The sequence below is a fragment of the Pelodiscus sinensis genome, chromosome 30 (genome assembly GCF_052426305.1).
Source record: "Pelodiscus sinensis isolate ZL-2025 chromosome 30, ASM5242630v1, whole genome shotgun sequence".
NCBI lineage: Eukaryota > Metazoa > Chordata > Testudines > Trionychidae > Pelodiscus > Pelodiscus sinensis.
Window position 1 is genome coordinate 12,477,203 of NC_143081.1, and position 23,731 is coordinate 12,500,933.

Genomic DNA, 23,731 nt, shown 5'->3' on the forward strand with positions numbered 1-23,731 from the left:
TGTTGATACAACCTAGAATCATATTTGCTTTTTTTGCAACAGCATCACACTGTTGACTCATATTCAACTTGTGGTCCACTATGACCCCTAGATCCCTTTCCGCCATGCTCCTTCCTAGACAGTCGCTTCCCATCTTGTATGTATGGAACTGATTGTTCCTTCCTAAGTGGAGCACTTTGCATTTCTCTTTATTAAACCTCATCCTGTTTATTAAACCTCATCCTCAACCTCAACCTCAGCCCTGGAGACCAGAGTCGGCTATTTAGCCCCAGGACAAGCTGGGCCCCTGTTTGCAGCGAGCGCCGGCCGGGAGCAGTTTCAGAGCATGGGGGGGGGATTTCTCTTCTTTACTCCCTTGCTGCTGGGCCTAAGGAGGAGCCGGGAGCAGCCCTCTGTGGGGCAGGTCCCTGCCTGCCAGGAACTGGAGAAATCCAGCAGCTCTAAGATATGCTGGAGGGGCAAGGCAAAAGCAACACACATAGGGCACCGCTGGCTGGTCCATGGCTGGGCAGTGACTGAGAATCCTGGTCCCAGGCTAGGAAGCCCAGCACGGTGAGTGTGTTACTCCAATTCAATGTACTTGGGGCGGCTAGCTGGGGGCCATTTCATACTAGATTCGAGTTACGAAGGGAACGCTGCAGGACTGGTCACATCACTCACTCCACCTTTTAGAGCTTCATGGGGGGGGGGGATTTTTCTTCCCCCAGCAGAGAACAAGGGGCCTTGAAAGAAGAATTGTGTCAAAACCAAACTTTTTATTTGGGAACATCCCCATGTCACCCTTCCACCAGTCCAGAGATACCAGCCAGTTTTAGTTCAGTGAGAACCAGCCCAGGGCAGATACATTGGAGAAATCTGAAAAATATTAATTGAACTGAGTAAAAAAATGTTTTGAGTTTTTCGAGGCACATAACGTGTTTCAAAACAATGAGTAGTCCTGTGGCACCTTAGAGAGAAACAGACAGAGGGGGTGTGTGGGGATAGAGAGACAGACAGAGGGGGTGTGTGGGGATAGAGAGACAGACAGAGGGGGTGTGTGGGGATAGAGAGACAGACAGGGGGTGTGTGTGGGGATAGAGAGACAGACAGAGGGGGTGTGTGGGGATAGACAGACAGACAGATATTATCGTGACGGAGCTAGCTTTCTAGACAGATGGAATGGACTCAGGACTGGTAATTTCGCACTTTGCTTTTCACATTTGAGCTCCCTTCATCTATTTGCGCCCCCCGACACAGAGGGAGTTAAGGCCGGGGCACCTCGGGGGGCAAAGATTCCTTGTGCCCCCACATCTGCATTGGGCTTGGAACCCCTGAGCCCAGCTGGGTCCAGCCATGACCCACCAGCCCAGCCTGACCTCGTCCGAGCGGAGCCCGTCCATCCCCGGCGGGTACCGACGCTGCTCTGGGTTTCGCCGCTCGGGTCTCTCACTCAGGACCCTCATCACCTTTGGTAACATTTTAATTCACGGCTGGGTGTGGGCCCTGCATCAGGGCAGAGGAGGTGAGACGTGGGGTGTCAGCACTGGGGGTTGACCCACAAGCAGTTGAGCGCGGTTTTCCTTGAGTTCCCTTCTTGTGGCTTTGCCGGAGCCGGGCTCCCTGCCTGGAGGCTCAGGGGTTCGCCGCTACCTGAGCACAGAGACACGGCTGGGGTGGGGGAGCCTCAGTCGCCCCATGTCTGGGCCAAGACAAAACACCGAAGTGGTGCAATCCGGCAACGTCTGGCGGGGCTCAGAGCTCCACTTTGTCTATCGTCTCCGGAATCCAGGGCCTGAAAGGGGAGACTCTCGTGTACACGGCAGGGGGGGTGCCATCCTTGGATCCCCAGGAGACGATGCCCTGGGCTTCTTTGCCGCACACCAGAGACCCCCCAGAGTCACCCTGCGACAGGGGAAAAAAGACAAATTACAGGAGTGAGCCCAGCTCCTCCTTTGCACAGCCCCAAGCGCCGAGTGACCCCACCTCTGCCCTCTCTCTGAGGCCCAACAGAAGCCTAACACCAACCACCACTTTCTCAGGGGGGTTTGAAGGCAGGGGGAGGGGGGATTTACCTGGAAAGGGGATTTGCCTTCCTCTGGGTCCCCCACACACATCATGGTGGTGGCGTTATAGTAGCGCCATGGCCCCCCACGCTTCCTCCGACAGTCAGCATCCAGCATCACCACCACGTCGGCCTCCTGCAGCGTCTCCGAGATCTGCTCCTTGGTTGCACTCGTCTGACCCCAGCCGGCCACGCTGCACCTGCTCTTTGGATCCACACGCTGCTGGGCCGGGGGCAGGGCGATCAGGCTGACATACTTGGTACGACGGCCCTTGTCCTGAAGCTGCACACAGGCAAGGACATAAGGACAAGGGAGAAGATGAGGGTCAGAGATGGAAGAGGCCAATTAGAAAGAACCGACAGAACATGTACAGACATGACCTCACTGGGGGTGGGAGGGGGGTGGTACCTGCAGCAGTGTGAGGTCACTGGGGGTGGGGGATGGGATGGGGGCGGTACCTGCAGCAGTGTGAGGTCACTGGGGGTGGGGGATGGGATGGGGGCGGTACCTGCAGCAGTGTGAGGTCACTGGGGGTGGGGGATGGGATGGGGGTGGTACCTGCAGCAGTGTGAGGTCACTGGGGGTGGGGGATGGGATGGGGGTGGTACCTGCAGCAGTGTGAGGTCACTGGGGGTGGGGGATGGGATGGGGGTGGTACCTGCAGCAGTGTGAGGTCACTGGGGGTGGGGGATGGGGTGGTACCTGCAGCAGCATGATGTCATTGTTTAAAGTCTCCCTGTTGTACTGGGGGTGGGGGATCTGCCGGCAGACTTGGATCCGTTGTCGGTGCCGTTCCCGAAGCTTGACGTTATGGGCTCCCAGAAGCACAGTGATGTTGCTGCGAAAGGCAAGAGCAACCTGTTAACGTTGGTCTGGCTCACTAATTCTTCTCTTGCTGGGACGGGGCAGCCTGGGACTCTCTGGATGTGTCTCAAGTTCCTTCCCCTTGAGTGTCTGCTCCTCCCCAGCTCCCCATCCCAGCACCCTGCAGAGCTGCCCTGGGGCTACGACCCCTCTCTGTCCTGTGCTTTAGCCTCATTGATTTGCCAAGTGCTGGGTTTCGTCCGTGGGTCACAGAGGCCCCTAGAGACTTTCCGACGCCCCCTGAGCAGGTCAGACCCTTGGGCTCTGCTCCCCCAGCCTGGCCTCCCTCTGCTCCTTCCCTGCCCCCCTCATGCTGACACCAGAGCTCCCGGATCCCCATCCTCCACTGACCCCACCCACCCCCACATCCCAGCCCAGAGGCACTTACTCTCCCTGGCAACGAGCAGCCGTCAGCACAAAGTTCTCCGCCACCAGGAACCCACCACATCTAATCCTCTCATCTCTGCGTTGTATTTCCAGATACGCCACGTAGGGCCTGGAGTGGGGCCAGGCTTCCTTTCCCCCCGATGATCTCACCTGGGGGGAGGCCAGGTCCATACAGAGAGCCCCCTCAACTCGCTGGGCTGGGATCCAACTCCCCATCCACACTGATAGCCTCAAAGGGTCTTCCCTCCCTCTCTGATCCTCCCTCAGAGCATCCGTGTCTCTGGATCTCTGCCCCCTGCCCAGCTCTGCCCCACACCGGGCCCGCATTGGCTGGAAGGGAAATCTGCAACTCTAACCTCACTGAGTGGGCAAATCGGGAGTGGGGCACTATTCACCCTGCTTCGCCTTGTGCTCACCGCACTGTGGGCCAAAGTCACCCCAGGCTGGTCCAGCCACTCCCCAGCAGGGCACGGACGGAGCTTCTCTGCATGTTTCTCCACCCAACCACAGAGATGAGGCCGACTCCACGCCCGACTCACCGAAATACCGGTGCCAGGGGAAGTGGCTTTTATTGAATGAACCCTACGCCAGGGAACTCTCTCTCCCCTCCATCCTGGGTATTTTTTTTTCTTCTGCTCCTAGTTCTTTCCTTCCAGTCCTGAGATATTTCTAAGGACAATTTTCAGGCTTTGGTGGCTGAAAAATGTTAGTGTTGGGATTGAAAAATGCCAAGTGAGAATGTCTCTGGGGAAAACAAGGATCTGCTCGGGAGATCTACTAGGAGAAGGCGCCAGGCCGGAGTGTTGGAAAATCTCCTCTATAAGAAATCACACCGATTGGCTTTATGGTGGGACCTAGACCCAGGTCAGGGACCTCTTACTGGGATAGTCACTGGGCCGACCCACAACCCCTTCCCTGAACAGCGTCGAGTTCAGAAACAGAATCATTTTCATCTTTCAATGGGGAACTGTATTCCCCGGGAGTGTATTCCTAAGGGGTTTAGGTGCCAAATCTCCACCAGCAACCCATGGTAACAAAAGCCCCAGAGACAGGTTTAATTTCCCCCCCCGAGATCTTGGGCTGAGCTGGGAAAGGATCCCAAGTTTCTCGGGTCCGAGCCCTTCCCCTTAGCTCCCTGCTCTTCCTGCCCCTCTCCACCATCTGCTCCTTGTAACTCCCCAGCTGCCCTGCCGGTGGCTCATTCAAGATGTGCACCCTACTTAGAGATGGAAAGTGGGGTCTCAGAGAAGCCCTCTGGGGGCTGATCCACCCACCCCCACAGGCTGAGATCCCCAGAGGTCCTCAGGGGAGGCTGCAGGGGTACCAATCGGCCCTTGCGCCAAGTAGTTCAGGGGAAGACCCTCACTCACCTCACAGCCCCCTACCCTGCATGGGCCCCTCTCCGCACACACCCAACCCCTTCCCCCACTCACCAGCCCAGCCCCCAGGGGGCAGGAGGAAAGTCCAGGGGAGCAGCCCTACCACCAAGGGACATCCTGGGCCGGGCACGGAGCCGCTCCCTCCGGCCTGATGCTTATATGGACCAGGCAGGAGAGGAGGGGGGGCTGAGTCTGCTAACCACAGGCCACATACACTCCAGGAACATCCATTTGAGATGTGCCATGGGTCAAGGTGACCTCCAGGTCACAGCCGCACCCACCTAGCAGGGGGTTTCCTCTGCCCCAGTCCCTAGCCTGGCACCATGGCCAACAGGGCCCCTGCCCTTCTGTCTGCCGGAGGATGTGGCTAACACGGCCACCCACTGCCTGGCCCTGGTGGAGGATGTGAGTAACAGTGCCCCTCCCCAACCACCAGAGTCAGAAACAGGGCTGTAAACATCCGCATGGAGCAATTATCTGCTGGATGAGCAATCACACCCTGTCCTCTGTGTGCCGGGGGTTCTGATCCCCTTGAGACCAGCCTCGCACCTCGGGTCTGGTGTACCTGACACCCAAAGGATCTCTTCGCCCCTCTGACACACACAGATGTCCAGTGACAGACACGTCTGCCCCATTCAGTTTAAGAGCCACATCCCCTGTCGAGGTGGTCCCTGGCTAGTGGGGGAGGTGTCATTTCCCAACAGAGCCGGGAGCATCCCTAGTCCAGCCATGTCTGTGTGGATGGTCCCAGCCCATCCCCCTGTGACCCCTACTGGAGCAAGGAGCCGTGTCCAAGTGGTGGGTGGTCCAATACTGGAAGGGTGGGAAGATGGGTCTCGAATAAAAGTATGGAGCTCTAGGTCTGTGTAGAATGGACTCTCTGATGCCCAGGGATTTGCACTGATCTCAAAACCATCTACAGGTCAATGGAGTAATCAGGAATGGAACAGCCTCCACTGGAATGAATCGAGTAAGAACTGAGATGCAGATGGTTGGGTGTTCATTGACCTCAAAAGGCTACAGAGCTCTTCCAGAGTGTCTCTTGATGGTGACAGATCTACTCCCATTGGTGTACAGAGATATACACCTATCTCACAGAGCTGGAAGGGACCTTGAGAGGTCATCAAGTCCAGTCCCCTGCCCTCATGGCAGGGCCAAGAACCATTCCTGACGGATTTGCCCCCGATACCAAAATGACCCCCTCAAGGTTTGAGCTCACAACCCTTGGTTTAGCAGGTTACTGCTCAAACCACCGAGCTCTCTCTCCTCTGTTAGACCATCACAGTCTAACAGAGGAATCCAGAAATGAAAGCCAGAGATGCCAAGACTGGGTGCACAAAGAGATGGCCACTAAAGGATGGACACCGCGTTTCTACCAGGTAGCATAGGGTCATGGAAAACCGGCCAAGTTTACCGATGTTTCTGTGCAACGTTAACCGTCATAATGGTGTCAGGGATAAGGTGAGCTATGCACGGATTCTCAGAGGGAATTTCCTTAAGTAGCATATGACATTTGAATAAAGGAATTAGCGCACTCTTTAGAAAAAAAAATGAGGATGCCCCCTCCCCCCGCTACAGACTTGGATACGGTAGAGACTAACAAATATAGATTTTTTTTCATGTATCTATGATCATGAAGTTTTGTGGGTGAAACCCACTTCATTGGTGTGTTGGAGCGGAAACAACAGACTGTATGGTAAATAGTACAGCAAAAGTTGTTTCCTGTCAATTGTAGGACCTGTGTTCATGAAGTGCCGTAACGAGTCTGAATGTGTCCCTTTCATTGCTTTTGATGTGAAAATGCAAATATCAAAGGCAGGGGAAATGAGCTTTGTAGTGCGTTAACCAGTTAATGTTTTTGTTCAAGCCCAGGGTAACGGTATCAAATCTGTCAATTTGAGATTCTACAGACTGTCTCTGCAATTGGCTAGTGAAATCCTTTTGTAGAAGAATGGCTACCTTTAAACCTATGATCGAGGGGCCAGAAAGGCTAAAATGCTCTCCTACAGGTTCATGTTCTGATTTCTGATTCATGGGAAAGCACCCAGGAGTCCTGGCTCCCATTAGCTGCCCATTAGCTGGCTCAGGAGTGGTTGTGAGATATTTCCTGGAACTCAGAGGAGGGTGCTCCTGTCTCTGGTTGATGGTGTACTTGTCTTGCCTGTCATAGAATTATAGAACCATAGAGCTGGAAGAGACCTCAGCAGGTCATCAAGTCCAGCCCCCTGCCCAAGGCAGGACCAATCCCAACTAAATCAGCCCAGCCAGGGCTTTGTTAAGCTGGGACTTAAAAATCTCTAGGGATGGAGGTTCCACCACCTCCCTAGGGAACCCATCCCAGCAGCGGCAGATTTAAGGCAGGGCAAGCGGGGTGGCTGTCCTGGGTCCCATGCTACCAAAGGCCCCACGCATGCGCCATGTCAAAGGGGGGGGGGAACCGCAAAATTGTGCTGCCCTGGGCCTCTGCATCCCAGTGCTTCACAACCCTCCTAGAAAATAGAGTTTTTCCTTATACCCAATCTAGACACCCCCCTCCACTATAACTTGAGACCATTGCTCCTTGTTCTGCCATCTGTCACTACTGAGAACAGCCTCTCTCCAGCCTCTTTGGAACCTCCCTTCAGGGAGTTGAAGGTGTGACGTAGTGGGAGGGAACTTGCTGGTTTCTATGGGTCTGTGGTAACCCCACTGGCTGCCCAGAAGGACAGGGATGGGTACCACAGCCCAGAAGGACAGGGATGCGTCATTATGCCAAGGGAGCCCTCAACCGGTCTGACCAGCTAACCCCCATGGAGAGGAATTAAGGAAGGTGAATGCTGCCCTGGCTGGGGGGGAAGGCCGGAGGAGATTGAGTTAGTTCTTGTCTGGAAAGCAAGGGAGAAGGAGCTGGGGAGGGGGGCTGGGACTCCCCCATCTCAAGGGGGGGCACTGAGGCCTCCTAGCCCCAGTTCCTGTAACCAGATTACATCTGTGCTGTGCTATATCCTGGAGAAGCAATAACCTATCTCCATTCTACTGGCTGGTGGAGTCTGTTCGTGCCATTTCGGGGTGCAGGAGACAGGGGACCCCAACGCGTCGTCACAGAAGGCTGCTACCAAATCCCCCCTCACTCTTCTCTTCTGCAGACTACACAAACCCACATCCCTCAGCCTCTCCTCGTAGGTCCTGTGCCCCAGCCCCGGAATCATTTTCGTCTCCCTCTCCAATGCGTCCACATCCTTTCTGTAGTGGGGGGCCCAGAACTGGACACAATCCTCCAGATGTGGCCTCCCCAGAGCTGAATAAAGGAGAATAATCACTGCTCTGGATCTGCTGGCCACGCTCCTCCTAATGCACCTTAATAACCATTGACCTAAATAAACAACTAAAAGGTCTAATTTCCGCTGCTCTGCAGTACAAAGGCTGAAGCAGCACAGAGGAAATGTAATTGCTGTAGAAGAATTGCTGGTTTTTGCAATTGTATTGTGCTTTTATGAAATTTACGGCCACCTACATATTTTATGGACTTTATGGACATGTCCAATTGAGGCTAATTTTGTATGGACTGTTCATACATGTACTGATGGTTGGTAAGCCCACTGAGACGGCTTCTGTTTGGTGGAGCAGTAGAGTTAAGGCAGCTTGTGCAGTGGAAGCTGCAAGAGGTGTGTTCCAGCAAAGATTGCATGGGAGCACTCCCTTCTCTGCCTTTTTCAGGGACATGTCAGCCCCGTCCAGGAGCACCACTTACCATGGGGATCACAACCCCAACCTTGGCAGGTTCCCCAAGTAGTACAAGGGCCCTACCATCAATCAAATGTTAGCTCCGCCCCCTACCCCAGCAGTCCCGTCTCCCCTGTCACCGGAAGTCTCGCCCTTGGTGGTAATACATCTGGGGACAAGAGGGACAGGTGACTGGAAATAAGGGGTGTCATGTGACCCCTCTGAGGACTCGCCCTGCCTCCCTCTACCAATCAGGAAGGGTTTCCCCCCCCCCCCCATGTGGGACCACCCCATGAGCCGCTTTGACCAATCGGGGGGCAGTTCCAGGATTGGATGACCCGCCCAGAAGTGGGTCATGTGACCCTGCTAAGAGCTTCCCATGACACCCTCATGGGCAAGAAGTTTAACGAGTCTATAAAACAAATGCCCATGGCCTTAACTTTCACACACATTAGTTTACTACCCTGAGTGATCAGTTCTAGGCACATCTTTTCCTTCAGTAGCTGTCTCACGACTAAGTACGCATCGTAACCTTTGGAATTGTGTGCTATGAATGTGTTGTCAAGGAACTCTTTGCCAATAAATGTCTTAACGAACATAGAGAGACACTCCCTACCCTTAAATTCCCAGGATTTTTCTGGTTTTACGGCCATAGCAAAAGTGTAATTGGGGGTGTGCAACCCCGTCTCCTGCGTGCATTCGAAATCATAAAAAATATACTTTCTGAGGATTCGGGCTAAGGCTGTCCAGAAAACATAAATGACTGTCAATGTTGCCAACAAGAAAGCCCTTACACTGCTTACAGCACCGTCACTTGTCCACATAAGACTGACACACATCACACAAAGTTTTAGACAGGCATTCGACTTGTTTTTTCGATGCGCACTCTGTGTGTCGGACTAAGAACTCTTTGGATCAACAAAATGGTCTACAGCTAGGACACCCACGCTGTCTGAGCACGTTCTGCTCAAGCAGAGGAAGCAAGAATACCTGCAAGAGTGGTCGTGACTGTACACTGTGTGGTAGAACTCAATTTTTCGCTCCGAACAACTTTTTCACATCCAGAACCCCATAATCATGCTCATCGTGCAACAGGATAAAATCATCTTGGGGTACACCAGGCCCCTCATTTTAAAAAAGCCCCAGCCGCCTTTCGCCGTATACAGCACCACCTGTATGTTAACTCCTAAATGCTGTTCAAACTTTGCTACGCCGCTGAGCATAACCTTTTTTGGATCTGACCACCCCAGTTTCCCAGGAAGCTCTCTCACCCCCTCTAACAATTTGGCGTCCGTAGGTTTACGATCGGACATGACGGCCAAGAGCCCGCACGCAAAACACAGACTGGTACCGGTGTAAGCCAGGTCTACTAAACATGGTCTCTTTTATGAATAATTTAAATACCAAGGATAGAGTTTTAAATTCTACGAGCACCGCCACCCGTTTTTTACAACTGTCACAAGGAGGCGCATTGTTCCATTGAGGTGCAACTCTCTATTACTCTGGAACAGCTTTGAGGTCTGGTTTAAAAAAAACCCTCAGCCGTCAGCTCGTTCCTAGACCTTCGGACCGAAAACAAAGGGTTAGTTAAATTACGGCTCTCTAAACGTAACTGAACATAATCATCAGGGCCTAACATACCATTAACGTCATCTAGAACTAACTGTATTCCCCTACGCATGGCTTCAATAACCTGTTCAGCTGAATTCATTTGCTCAAGATTGATCAAATGAAATGCCTCACAAAACACTTACCTCACAAATCTAGGTACTTCACGTTGCCAACTTCTCGCTCTCTCCATATACAACTCTGGATTTTCAGGGGCACTTGAGGGTTCCTCTACGGGCCCATCAGGGGCATCTTCTACCTCAGATGCTATTTCAGAGTCAGAGCCGTCTCTGTGAAATTCATCAGGACTAGCCAGGGACCAGTCTACAGACTCACCACCCCGCAGGTCAGATAAGCCATTTTGTGAGCCTCCAGCAGGGGGCATTTCTTTTTGGTATTTTTTCCTCATCACCTCTTTAGCCTTTTTTAAAAAATTTGCAGTGATCTTGGCCTGGCACTTATTGGAGGCCACCAGTTTATCTGCCAAATCATGTCCCCCTCTCTTTCTTTTAGGCCCCCTGAGGATACAGAGTTCACCAGTTTTCTGAATGAAGCATCAAACTCTTCCCCCATACTAGAATATGGGGGAGCTATGATGAGCTTATAGTTTTGGGAGAATGGTTTGTCAGTCCTTGGTTTTTTATTCACAACCCCTAGAGCGCGTGCTCCGGGTTTGTGAATGTGTGTGGTTTTGCGCACGTTCAGAACCCCTAGAGCGCGTGCTCCGGGTTTGTGAATGTGTGTGGTTTTGCGCACGTTCAGAACCCCTAGAGCGCCTGCTCCGGGTTTGTGAATGTGGGCAATTTTGCTCACAGTTCTCAGGACTTGGTGTGGCAGTGGCCGCTGAGGAACTGGAGTTGTGTTTGTGTGGCTGCAATACCTCGGCATTGCAGGAGTTTTCACTCCTTGGTTTTTTATTCACAACCCCTAGAGCGCGTGCTCCGGGTTTGTGAATGTGTGTGGTTTTGCGCACGTTCAGAACCCCTAGAGCGCGTGCTCCGGGTTTGTGAATGTGGGCAATTTTGCTCACAGTTCTCAAGGCTTGGTGTGGCAGTAGCCGCTGAGGAACTGGAGTTGTGTTTGTGTGGCTGCAATACCTCGGCATTATAGGAGTTTTCAGTCCTTGGTTTTTTATTCACAACCCCTAGAGCGCGTGCTCCGGGTTTGTGAATGTGTGTGGTTTTGCGCACTTTCAGAACCCCTAGAGCGCCTGCTCCGGGTTTGTGAATGTGGGCGTTTTTGCTCACAGTTTCCTCAGGGCATGGTGTGGTGGTGACCGCTGAGGAACTGGAGTTGTGGTTGCATGGTTGTTTCTTACCAGAGTCTTTCGTTTTGTCCTTGGGTTTGACGCATGTGAGGTTCGGACCGCCCGGATGCTTCATCTGCATTTGTGCTGGTTTGCGTTGTTAAGGGTCTCAAAGCAGATTCCTGGTTCTTTGGCAGTTCTGGAGGAGGTGTCCTTGTAGCTCTGACTACAGCGTTGCTCACAATTCTCAGGGCTTGGTGTGGCAGTAGGCGCTGAGGAACTGGAATTGTGTTTGTGTGGCTGCAACACCTCGGCATTGCAGGAGTTTTCAGTCCTTGGTTTTTTATTCACAACCCCTAGAGCGCGTGCTCCGGGTTTGTGAGTGTGTGTGGTTTTGCGCACGTTCAGAACCCCTAGAGCGCCTGCTCCGGGTTTGTGAATGTGGGCGGTTTTGCTCACAGTTTCTTCAGGGCTTGGTGTGGTGGTGGCCACTGAGGAACTGGAGTTGTGTTTGTTTGGCTGCAACACCTCGGCATTGCAGGAGTTTTCAGTCCTTGGTTTTTTATTCACAACCCCTAGAGCGCGTGCTCCGGGTTTGTGAATGTGTGTGGTTTTGTGCACGTTCAGAACCCCTAGAGCGCGTGCTCCGGGTTTGTGAATGTGGGCGGTTTTGCTCACAGTTTCCTCAGGGCATGGTGTGGCGGTGACCGCTGAGGAACTGGAGTTGTGGTTGCATGGTTGTTTCTTACCAGAGTCTTTTGTTTTGTCCTTGGGTTTGACGTATGAGGTTCGGACCGCCCGGATGCTTCATCTGCATTCTTGTGGTGTTTTGCGTTGTTAAGGGTCTCAAAGCAGATTCCTGGTTTTTTGGCGGTTCTGGAGAAGGTGTCTTTGTAGCTCTGACTACAGCATTGTCAGAAAAGTTGTCCATGCCTGTGAGGTGGGGGAAAAAACATTTTTTTTGTAAAAACACAACACCACCACACCTAAACTTAACATCTCTCTCACCCACACCTGTGTATTTACTTAAAACCTCATAGAGCCACCAAACCGACAAGCAAAATATATTTACTGGGCTTCATCGATCCATCGGTCACTGATGCTGGGGAATTTTCCTTTTCAGCTGTCTCTTTCCTTTTTCTTTTGAGCTCCTTTTCCCTCTGGTCGAATGACCTCTCATGTTTTGACCGTACTGTGGATCAAACATTATTATAAAACACATGAAACCCTCTTGTAAACTTTAAAATCATTAGGGGTTTTTCTATTTAAAAAGTTATAGCTTTAAAAACAAAATAATCCATTTCAGGCTGTACAACAAACACCAATTTTGAGTTTATTTCCACCACTTAAAAAAACAAACAACAAAAACCCACACAATTTTTTTAAATACATCTCATTTTGCAGAATAAAAGCCAAAACTGCTTTTAAAACCCCTTGTTAGTTTCAACAATCCAAGTACTTAAAAAAACCCTACACCTATGCCTTGCACAGCCCCTTCCCCCTCCCTCTACACACATACACTAAACAGCCGCTTTATAACACACACTAAATCAAGTTGGCAACCATATACTTTTCAAAACCCACATGCATTGAACACATCACATTTTGCACAGAAAAAGCAACCCACCAAACACACCTTACCAGCAGTTTGCCAACATCTATTTTAAAAACACACCTTTGTCTGTCACAAACTCCATCACACACACCCCTTCAAAAACTCCCCACAATGGTTTTAAAACCATTTGCAACTATATTTTTTTAAAAGCAGCGGTATGCAACAAACTGTTTGTTAAAAACCACTTATCTGTAGCATAAGCCCCTTTATCACCCACAACTTAACCCCTACTGCCAGCTTTTTAAAAATAAAATCGCCAGGTAAAAACACTCCACCTTTTTGTAACCATCCCAGATACTTTTAGCCTAATCCCACCACTTCCTCCCCCAACTCAGAATTGAACATTTATTTTGAAAACATATTTGGCACAGAAAGAACAACCCACCAACCAAGAGTTTGCCAACATATAGTTTAAAAACACCAATAAGCTCCCCCACAATTAAGTTTTGAAAAAAAACCAAATCACAATTTAAACGTTACAATTACTTAAAAGAAAAAAAATAACCCACACGCTTTAAAAATGATTATGGATAGTTACCTTCTACCACAGGGTAAAGGCATGCTGGCACAGGGCTATTCTATTTTCCCCTATGTATATTTGGGACTATGGAATAAAGAACAAGCAAAAAATGTGAGTTAAGATTACCCCCAAATGCTTCAAACCCCATTTTAAAAACACACCTAGGTCTTGCACAGACCTCATCTCTCTCTCTCACAAATCACACACACACACAAACCCTGCATAAATTTAAAAGCCAACTGCAAAAAAGTTACCTTTCACTATGGGCACATGCTTGTTCTATCAATCCCCCCCCCAATGTGTGCTTGGGCCTTAAGGTTAAAGAATAAGCACAAATATTAGTTAGTATTACCCAGGGTTTTTTTAACAGTATTAAGCACAACTACAGTTAAAAATGGTTTTTACCTTGGCCTGGTGGGGAACTGCAGATTAAAATGACTGGTTCCATGTTAAACAGATCACACTGCAATAAAGATAGCCACCATTATTTTACTGAGAGAGCATGGCCAAAGAGTGGCATTATAGAATATATATTTTCAAAGTTAAAAACAAAGAACATACCTTCTCCTGTTGCACTCCAGCAGCCATTCAAGAAAGTTTCTGTTGAAAAGGACAATCTCCAAACTACCTAGGTTTTTGATACCTTCCTAACCCATTGTTTCAAACAATTTCAATGTAGTAACTAGCAGGTGAACTTGATCACTGCAACTCTGAAATAATAGATCCTTAAAGACATAGGCACCCCTCCCTAGCATTGCCCTTTGTGATCTGAGGCTGGAAGAATTAAGCTGTCTTCACAACTGAGTTGCTTTCGGCTATATTTTTTTCCTTTTAGTTAAAATATATTTTTGTAGGGCTTTCTTACAGTATTCACAGTAAAAGCACCAATCCTTAATGTAGCTGTACCCATTTCCACGTGGACACCATTTGCAGATATCAATACATGTCTTGGGGTTTGTTTTTTTTAAACATGCTTCTTTCATGCTGAAGGCTTGGGGTTTAAATGAAATGCTTTTAAATGTTTGATTGTCTTTAGAGCAAATGCTTGTTCTAAAGTTTGGGTAAAAGTTTGAAACATTTCAGTTTGGGGTTAGACCCTTAATTTTTTGTAACTTTTAATGGCTAGAAAAAGTAGCCCCTAGCATTTAACCAGCTCTTGGGTCATATTTAAACTGTCCAATAGCATTTCTACCAATTCCTGTGTCCTTTAAACTGTCCAATAGCGCTCTACCAACCCCAGGGCTTATATTTAAACTGTCCAATAGCATCTGCAAACTCCTGATGTGTTATTTAATTAGATATTCATCAGAGCCCCCCCATCCAACCCATCAAATTTAATTACTAAACATTAACCTCAACAAGGGTAAGTGGTCACACCTAAACCTAACCACTGACTAGAGCCCCTGGCTATTCAGTGAGGTGCGGTGAAACCATTGAGTTCATGTCTAATCAATCCTAACGGGGGGGATACTTTTTTCCTTTTATTTAAAAAAAAAAACATTTTGAGGGGTTTTTCCTTCCCCCGACTTTCTACCATACATCTTTCAGGGTTTTTCAGTAAATGGGCCTCTTTATACAAAATGGATTCTCACAAACTTTATTTTTTTAAATGATTTTATTTAAAAACCATACAGGTCATGTGTTCCACTAAAACTTTTACTCATGTAAGAATCACACAAAACTTCTGAGAGAAGATAGTCACAAAAGCCCCTTTTCAATAGATATTTACAGCTACCATGTTTTATATCTCATGTGTGTCCCCTCACCATTTTCTAACTTCATCCTTTTAGACATCTTACAAATAGTCTTTTTCTTAAGCAGGGTTTTGGCATTTCACGAGGAGTAACGGTAGTTCGGACTAGGAAGCCTAGTCCGAGCTACCTAGTTCTGGCCGTGTGTAGCTGTGCGGCACAGAGTCCGCACTAGTGGACATTTAAAAATGGCGGCGCCCGGCTTTATACAAATGAAGCCCGGGAAATTCAAATCCCGGGCTTCATTTGCAACTCCGGTTGCCTACATTACCACCCTAGTTTGAACTAGGGTGGTAGTGTAGACATACCCTTGGGGAAAAGTTTTTTGAGGACTGTGAGGGTTGTGTCATAGATGCACCAGCCCAGTGGTACCATGACTGTGTGACTTGGACTCCAGAGGATATAAACTGCAAAGTCCGGGGCCTATGTGCTGAACTGTGTTTGGAAAGCTTATTAAATACTAATAGAAATGTAGCCGTGTTAGTCTGGTGTAGCTGAAGCAAAAAACAGGACTATGCAGCACTTTAAAGACTAACAAGATGGTTTATTAGGTGATGAGCTTTCGTGGGCCAGACCCACTTCCTCAGATCAAATAGTGGAAGAAAATAGTCACAACCATATATACCAAAGGATACAATTTAAAAAAATGAACACATATGAAAAGGACAAATCACATTTCAGAACAGGAGGGGAATGCAGGGGAGGGGAAGGAAGGAAGGTAAGTGTCTGTGAATTAATTATATTAGAGGTGGGGAGAATGAGATGTCTGTGAACTAATGGTATTAGAGGTGATAATTGGGGAAGCTATCTTGGTAATGGGTAAGATAGTTTGAGCCTTTGTTCATTCCTTCCCGGAGAGTGTCGAATTTTAACATGAATGACAGTTCAGAGGATTCCCTTGAAACTATTTTCTTCCACTATTTGATCTGAGGAAGTGGGTCTGGCCCACGAAAGCTCATCACCTAATAAACCATCTTGTTAGTCTTTAAAGTGCTCCATAGTCCATTATTAAATACTGTTATCGCCGTAGGTTATGCTATGCAATGTCTGTGCTTAACTCAAGAACACTTAGCACAAGGGGTGACTTTGGTAAATGCAGTGCAATTCAGTCAAGATCCTCACAGTGTTTTAAAGACCATGACCAAGCCAAAAGACGCCTGCTTAGAGGGTTATATTGAATGTCTGGTGCGTACAAAAAGTCACAGAACCCTGCTTAAGAAAAAGACTATGAAAGATGTATGGTAGAAACTCAGGGGAAGGAAAAACCCCTCAAAATGTTTTGTTTTTTTAAATAAAAGAAAAAATCCCTCCCTCCCCCCAGTTAGGATTGATTAGACAAAAACTCAATGGTTTAACCGCACCTCACTGAATAGCCAGGGGCTCTAGTCAATGGTTCGGATTAGGTGTGACCACTTACCCTTAAGTGAGGGTAATGTTCAGTAATTAAATTTGATGGGTTGGATAGGTGGGCTCTAATGAATATCTAATTAAATAACACCTCAGGAGTTTGCAAATGCTATTGGACAGTTTAAAGGACACAGGAGTTGGTAGAAAGGCTCTTGGACAGTTTAAATATGACCCAGGAGTTGGTTAAATGCTAGGGGCTACTTTTTTTTAGCCATTAAAAATTAAAAAAAATTAAGGGTTAACCCCAAACTGAAATGTTTCCAACTTTTACCCAAACTTTAAAACAAGCATTTGCTCTAAAGACAATCAAACATTTAAAAGCATTTCATTTAAACCCCAAGCCTTCAGCATGAAAGAAGCATGTTTTTAAAAAAAACAAACCCCAAGACATGTATTGATATCTGCAAAAGGTGTCCACGTGGAAATGGATACAGCTACATTAAGGATTGGTGCTTTTACTGTTAATACTGTAAGAAAGCCCTACAAAAAATATATTTTAACTAAAAGGAAAAAAATGTAGCCAAAAGCAACTCAGTTGTGGAGACAGCTTAATTCTTCCACCCTCAGATAAGAAAAGGCCATGCTAGGGAGGGGTCCCTATGTCTTTAAGGATCTATTATTTCAGAGTTGCAGTGATCAAATTCACCTGCTAGCTACTACGTTGAAGTTGTTTGAAACAATGGGTTAGGAGAGTATCAAAAACCTAGGTAGTTTGGAGACTGTCCTTTTCAACAGAAACTTTCTTGAATGGCTGCTGGAGTGCAACAGGAGAAGGTATGTTTCCTGTTTTTAACTTTGAAAGTATATATATTCTATAATGCCACTCTTTGGCCATGCTCTCTCAGTAAAATAATGGTGGCTATCTTTATTCTAGTGTGATCTGTTTAACATGGAACCAGTAATTTTAAGCTGCAGTTCACCACCAGGCCAAGGTAAAAACCATTTTTAACTGTAGTTGTGGTTAATACTGTTGAAAAAAAAACAACCCTGGGTAATACTAACTAACATTTGTGCTTATTCTTTAACCTTAAGGCCCAAGCACACATTGGGTGGGGGGGGGGGACAGAACAAGCATGTGCCTGCACCACTTTATCCCATAGTGAAAGGTAACTTGTTCGCAATTGGCTTTTAAAGTTATGTGGGGTTTGTGTGTCTGTGTGTGTGTGTGTGATTTGTGAGAGAGAGAGATGAGGTCTGTGCAAGACCTAGGTGTGTTTTTAAAATGGGGTTTGAAGCATTTGGGGGTAATCCTAACTCACATTTTTTGCTTGTTCTTTATTCCATAGCCCCAAATATACATAGGGGAAAATAGAATAGCCCTGTGCCAGCATGCCTTTACCCTGTGGTAGAAGGTAACTATCCATAATCATTTTTAAAGTGTGCGGGTTATTTTTTTTTCTTTTAAGTAATTGTAATGTTTAAATTGTGAGTTGGGTTTTTTTTTCAAAACTTAATTGTGAGGGAGCTTATTGGTGTTTTTAAACTATAGGTTGGCAAACTGCTGGTTGGTGGGTTGTTCTTTCTGTGCCAAATGTGTTTTCAAAATAAATGTTCAATTCTGAGTTGGGGGTGGAAGTGGTGGGGTTAGGCTAAAAGTATCTGGGATGGTTACAAAAAGGTGGAGTGTTTTTACCTGGGGTTTTTATTTGAAAAAAAGCTGTCTGTAGGGGTTAAGTTGTGGGTGATTCAGGGGCTTATGATACAGATAAGTGGTTTTTAAAAAACAGTTTGTTGCATCCTGCTGCTTTTAAAAATAGAGTTGCAAATGGTTTTAAAACCGTTGTGGGGAGTTTTTGAAGGTGTGTGTGTGATGGAGTTTGACACACACACAGGTGTGTTTTTAAAATAGATGTTGGTGTTAGGCCCTAGAGAATTGGGCCCAGTGCAGTTATGTTAAGACAGATCAAGGAAAGAGGTTAACAAAAGTTTCTAAGTAGTCCCTGAGCAGAACTAGAGACATAGTTCAAGCAAGGGGGCGTTCACTACATACTTGCTTGAGTTGCAGAAGTAAAGTAAGTGAAAGGCTGTGCCTGTGATGGGAACAGCTAGTTTGAGAACTGAGAAGGTAACTCCCTGTTTCTGTTCTCACCCTGATCTTAACGAACTGTCTCTGCCCTCTGTTGTTTTAACTCCCTGTCTCTTTGTTGTTTGGTACTTGCCTTCTGGGCTGATGGGAAAGCTGTTGACGTATTATGGATTGCTTAAGGCCATGAAGTATACGCATTAACACTAGAAGCTTCTAACTAATTAAGGGGAGGCTGAGATGCTTGGGCAAATGTTTTATGACGCGATGGAACTGTCTATATAATCTTACTTGTTACTGAAATCAGAGCTGGTTCACTTAGGAGACGGGCTGCTCTCTATTGTAGTGCGCACTATTCAATAAAGAGCTTGTGATTGGATCTTGCTGGTGTTGCCTGTCTCTTTGCGGTCAGACAACGAACGGAGGCCGTCCGGGTTAAAGTCCCTGACATTGGCAAACTGCTGGTATAGAGTGTTTGGTGGGTTGCTTTTTCTGTACAAAATGTGATGTGTTAAATGCATGTGGGTTTTGAAAAGTATATGGCTGCAAACTTGGTTTGGTGTGTGTTATAAAGCTGCTGTTTAGTGTATGTGTGCGGAGGGAGGGGGAAGGGGCTGTGCAAGGCATAGGTGTAGGGTTTTTTACAGTACTTGGTTTGTTGAAACTAACAAGGGGTTTTAAAAGCAGTTTTGGCTTTTATCCTGCAAAGTGAGATGTATTTAAAAAAATTTGTGGGTTTTTGTTTGTTTGCTTTTTTAAGTGGTAGAAATAAACTCAAAACTGGTGTTTGTTGTACAGCCTGAAGTGGATTATTTTGTTCTTGAAGCTATAACTTTTTAAATAGAAAAACACGCTAATGATTTTAAAGTTTACAAGAGGGTTTCATGTGTTTTATAATAATGTTGTTTGCTCCACAGTAAAGTCAAAACGTGAGAGGTCCTTAGACCAGAGGGAAAAGGAGCTCTCAAGAAAAAGGAGAGAGACAGCTGAAAAGGAAAAGTCACCGGCATCAGTGACCGATGGATCGATGAAGCCCAGTAAATATATTTTGCTTGTCGGTTTGGTTGTTCTGAGGTTTTAAGTAAATACACAGGTGTGGGTGAGAGAGATGGTAAAGTTTAGATGTGTTGTTGTTGTGTTTTTACAAAAAAAAATGTTCTTCCCCCACCTCACAGGCATGGACAACTTGTCTGACAATGCTGTAGACAGAGCTACAAGGACACCTCCTCCAGAACCGCCAAAGAACCAGGAATCTGCTTTGAGACCCTTAACAACGCAAAACAGCACAAGAATGCAGATGAAGCATCCGGGCGGTCCGAACCTCACATACGTCAAACCCAAGGACAAAGCAAAAGACTCTGGTAAGAAACAACCATGCAACCACAACTCCAGTTCCTCAGCGGTCTCCGCCACACCATGCCCTGAGGAAACTGTGAGCAAAAATGCCCACATTCACAAACCCGGAGCACGCGCTCTAGGGGTTCTGAACGTGCGCAAAACCACACACATTCACAAACCCGGAGCACGCGCTCTAGGGGTTGTGAATAAAAAACCAAGGACTGAAAACTCCTGTAATGCCGAGGCATTGCAGCCACACAAACACAACTCCAGTTCCTCAGCGGCCACTGCCACACCAAGCCCTGAGAACTGTGAGCGAAAATGCCCACATTCACAAACCCGGAGCACGTGCTCTAGGGGTTCTGAACGTGCGCAAAACCACACACATTCACAAACCCGGAGCACGCGCTCTAGGGGTTGTGAATAAAAAACCAAGGACTGAAAACTCTGTAATGCCGAGGTGTTGCAGCCACACAAACACAACTCCAGTTCCTCAGCGGCCACTGCCACACCAAGCCCTGAGAACTGTGAGCGAAAATGCCCACATTCACAAACCCGGAGCACGCGCTCTAGGGGTTCTGAACGTGCGCAAAACCACACACATTCACAAACCCGGAGCACGCGCTGTAGGGGTTGTGAATAAAAAACCAAGGACTGAAAACTCTGTAATGCCGAGGTGTTGCAGCCACACAAACACAACTCCAGTTCCTCAGCGGCCACTGCCACACCAAGCCCTGAGAACTGTGAGCAAAATTGCCCACATTCACAAACCCGGAGCAGGCGCTCTAGGGGTTCTGAACGTGCGCAAAACCACACACATTCACAAACCCGGAGCACGCGCTCTAGGGGTTCTGAACGTGCGCAAAACCACACACATTCACAAACCCGGAGCACGCGCTCTAGGGGTTGTGAATAAAAAACCAAGGACTGAAAACTCCTGTAAGGCCGAGGCATTGCAGCCACACAAACACAACTCCAGTTCCTCAGCGACTACTGCCACACCAAGCCCTGAGATCTGTGAGCAATGCTGTAGTCAGAGCTACAAGGACACCTCCTCCAGAACCGCCAAAGATCCAGGAATCTGCTTTGAGACCCTTAACAACGCAAAACAGCACAAGATGCAGATGAAGCATCCGGGCGGTCCGAACCTCACATACGTCAAACCCAAGGACAAAGCAGAAGACTCTGGTAAGAAACAACCATGCAACCACAACTCCAGTTCCTCAGCGGTCACCGCCACACCATGCCCGGAGGAAACTGTGAGCGAAAATGCCCACATTCACAAACCCGGAGCAGGCGCTCTAGGGGTTCTGAACGTGCGCAAAACCACACACATTCACAAACCCGGAGCACGCGCTCTAGGGGTTGTGAATAAAAAACCAAGGACTGACAAACCATTCTCCCAAAACCATAAGCTCATCACAGCTCCCCCATATTCTAGTATGGGGGAAGAGTTTGATGCTTCATTCAGAAAACTGAGGAATTCTGTATCCTCAGGGGGCCTAAAAGAAAGAGAGGGGGACATGATTTGGCAGATAAACTGGTGGCCTCCAATAAGTGCCAGGCCAAGATCACTGCAAATTTTTTAAAAAAGGCTAAAGAGGTGATGAGGAAAAAAATACCAAAAAGAGATGCCCCCTGCTGGAGGCTCACAAAATGGCTTATCTGACCTGCGGGGTGGTGAGTCTGTAGACGGGTCCCTGGCTAGTCCTGATGAATTTCACAGAGACCGCTCTGACTCTGAAATAGCGTCTGAGGCAGAAGATGCCCCTGATGGGCCCATAGAGGAACCCTCAAGTGCCTGTGAAAATCCAGAGTTGTATATGGAGAGAGAGAGAAGTTGGCAACGTGAAGTACCTAGATTTGTGAGGTAAGTGTTTTGTGAGGCATTTCATTTGGTCAATCTTGAGCAAATAAATTCAGCTGAACAGGTTATTGAAGCCATGCGTAGGGGAATACAGTTAGTTCTAGATGACGTTAATGGTAGGGTAGGCCCTGATTATGTTCAGTTACGTTTAGAGAGCCGTAATTTAACTAACCCTTTGTTTTCAGTCAGAAGAACTAGGGATGAACTGTCTGCTGAGGATTTTTTAAACCAGACCGCAAAGCTGTTCCAGAGAAATAGTTGCACCTCAATGGAACATTGCGCCTCCTTGTGACAGTTGTAAAAAACAGGGGTGGGGGTGCTTGTAGAGTTTTAATTTCCAACCTCGTGAAAGGAGGAGTACAGGTAGTTCCGAATAGGAAGCCTAGTCCGAACTACCTAGTCCGTGCTGCGTGTAGCCGCGCAGCATTGAGTCCGCACTAACGGACATTTTAAAATGGCAGCGCCCGGCTTTATGCAAATTAAGCCCAGGAAATTCAAATCTCGGGCTTCATTTGCAAGTCCAGTTGCCTATATTACCACCCTAGTTCAAACTAGGGTGGTAGTGTAGATATACCCTAAGACAGTGGCTAAGGACGGTATAAACAGCAACGCGTACAATAGAGCACATAACTTTTTTACGCTTAGGATGTGGCAGTGGCTCAACTAGGTCAATGCCAAGCCACCCCCTGAATTCTTCATGGCCGTCGTCCCTGGCGTTCTCTTCAATGCTTTGTATCGGTGTTGAGCAAAAACAAGGTGGGCCTGATTCGTCTTCCCTGTCCGATGCAATGCTGCCCCGGGTCTGACGGTCAGCTAGAAAGGCATCGTCGAGCTGTTGAGAAATTGCCAGAAAGAAATAATGTAAGACGCTCTGGTCATTTTTTTTTTTTTTTTTTAAGTTTACTAAATCGCGGTTTCCTAACCCCATGATGCCCCAACTTCGATGTTTCATTTACCTGTTTGGCTTCTTTTCCATGCATCTTTTCCAACTTCTGGGAGCCGTGGTCACCTTCCTCCTGCAGGCCATCTAGCTCGTCGGGCTGCCTCGTGAGCGGTTGGGTTTCGGCGTCAGATTCCGGTGTATCCATCAGTGGCTGGGCCAAAGGGCTCCCTTCAACTTCTCCTTCCTCCTCGGAACTGTCGCTGATGTAGCGCTTTCTTCTCGGCACCAAAACAGTTGGTGAAAGAAGCCATGTTTCCGCTCAGCGTTTGCATGCTCTCTGAAACATGCACTCTTGGAACAAGATGGCCTCCTTTTGTGTGGCGCTAGAACTTATGGGGAAGTGCTATGCTCTGATTGGCAGAGGGTGTCATGGGAAGCTCTTAGAGGGGTCACACGACCCGCTTCTGGTCTGGTCAATGGGTCCTGGAACTGCCCCCCCGATTGGTCAAAGCAGCTTGCAGGGTGGTCCCACAGGGAAAAAAAAACCCTTCCTGATTGGTAGAGGGAGGTGGGGCGAGTCCTTAGAGGGTCACATGACACCCCTTACTTCCGGTCACCTGTCCCTCTTGACCCTGGATGTGTTACCCCCCAAGGGCGGGACTTCTGGTGACAGGGGGCGGGACTAATGTTTGATTGATGGTAGGGCCCTTGTACTACTTCTCCATTTTAGAACTCACTCCTCAAAATTCAATTCAGGCATAAGAGAGGAAATGAAACTGAGACAATGCCCAGACCAGTCATGAACCCAAACTAGCCCATGTTGTGAGCAGTACCAGGAGTAACCACAGTCCCCCACGTGTGTGTTGGTGTGTGGGAGATGCAAGGGGAGGGCAGTGTGTATTTGTGAGACTTTCAGAGACACACACAATGTGAGAGAATGGTAGAGATTTGAATTGCCAAGATCCCTCCATCCCCCTCTCTCTGTGTGGAGATGGGATACAGGCGTGGAAGGGGAGGGACACCCTGACATCAGCACCCCCTCTTCTCCCTCCCACAACCTGTCCGGAAAGGAGGAGTTTCCCAGGGGGGCCGCTCCAAG

General features: G+C 48.0%; 1 protein-coding gene across 1 annotated transcript; it reads right to left on the reverse strand.

Moving 5' to 3' along the window:
- Positions 1–1,073: 1,073 nt before the first annotated feature.
- On the reverse strand, positions 1,074–22,837 carry LOC142821299 (cathepsin G-like). The gene is made up of 5 exons (XM_089774398.1): positions 22,706–22,837; positions 3,295–3,443; positions 2,745–2,880; positions 2,052–2,324; positions 1,074–1,881 (listed from the first exon to the last, which is right to left on the reverse strand). Exons 1-5 carry the CDS (start codon positions 22,835–22,837, stop codon positions 1,732–1,734), a joined length of 840 nt encoding a protein of 279 aa, XP_089630524.1. The 3' UTR covers positions 1,074–1,731.
- Positions 22,838–23,731: the final 894 nt, after the last annotated feature.

Coding starts and splice junctions, on each gene's coding strand:
- LOC142821299 (XM_089774398.1), bottom strand. CDS start 22,837: ATGGATACACCGGAATCTGACGCCGAAACCCAACCGCTCACGAGGCAG. Junction 2,881..3,294: donor GCTGCTCGTTGCCAGGGAGA/GTAAGTGCCTCT, acceptor TGCCTTTCGCAG/CAACATCACTGTGCTTCTGG. Junction 1,882..2,051: donor AAGGCAAATCCCCTTTCCAG/GTAAATCCCCCC, acceptor CCCCTGTCGCAG/GGTGACTCTGGGGGGTCTCT.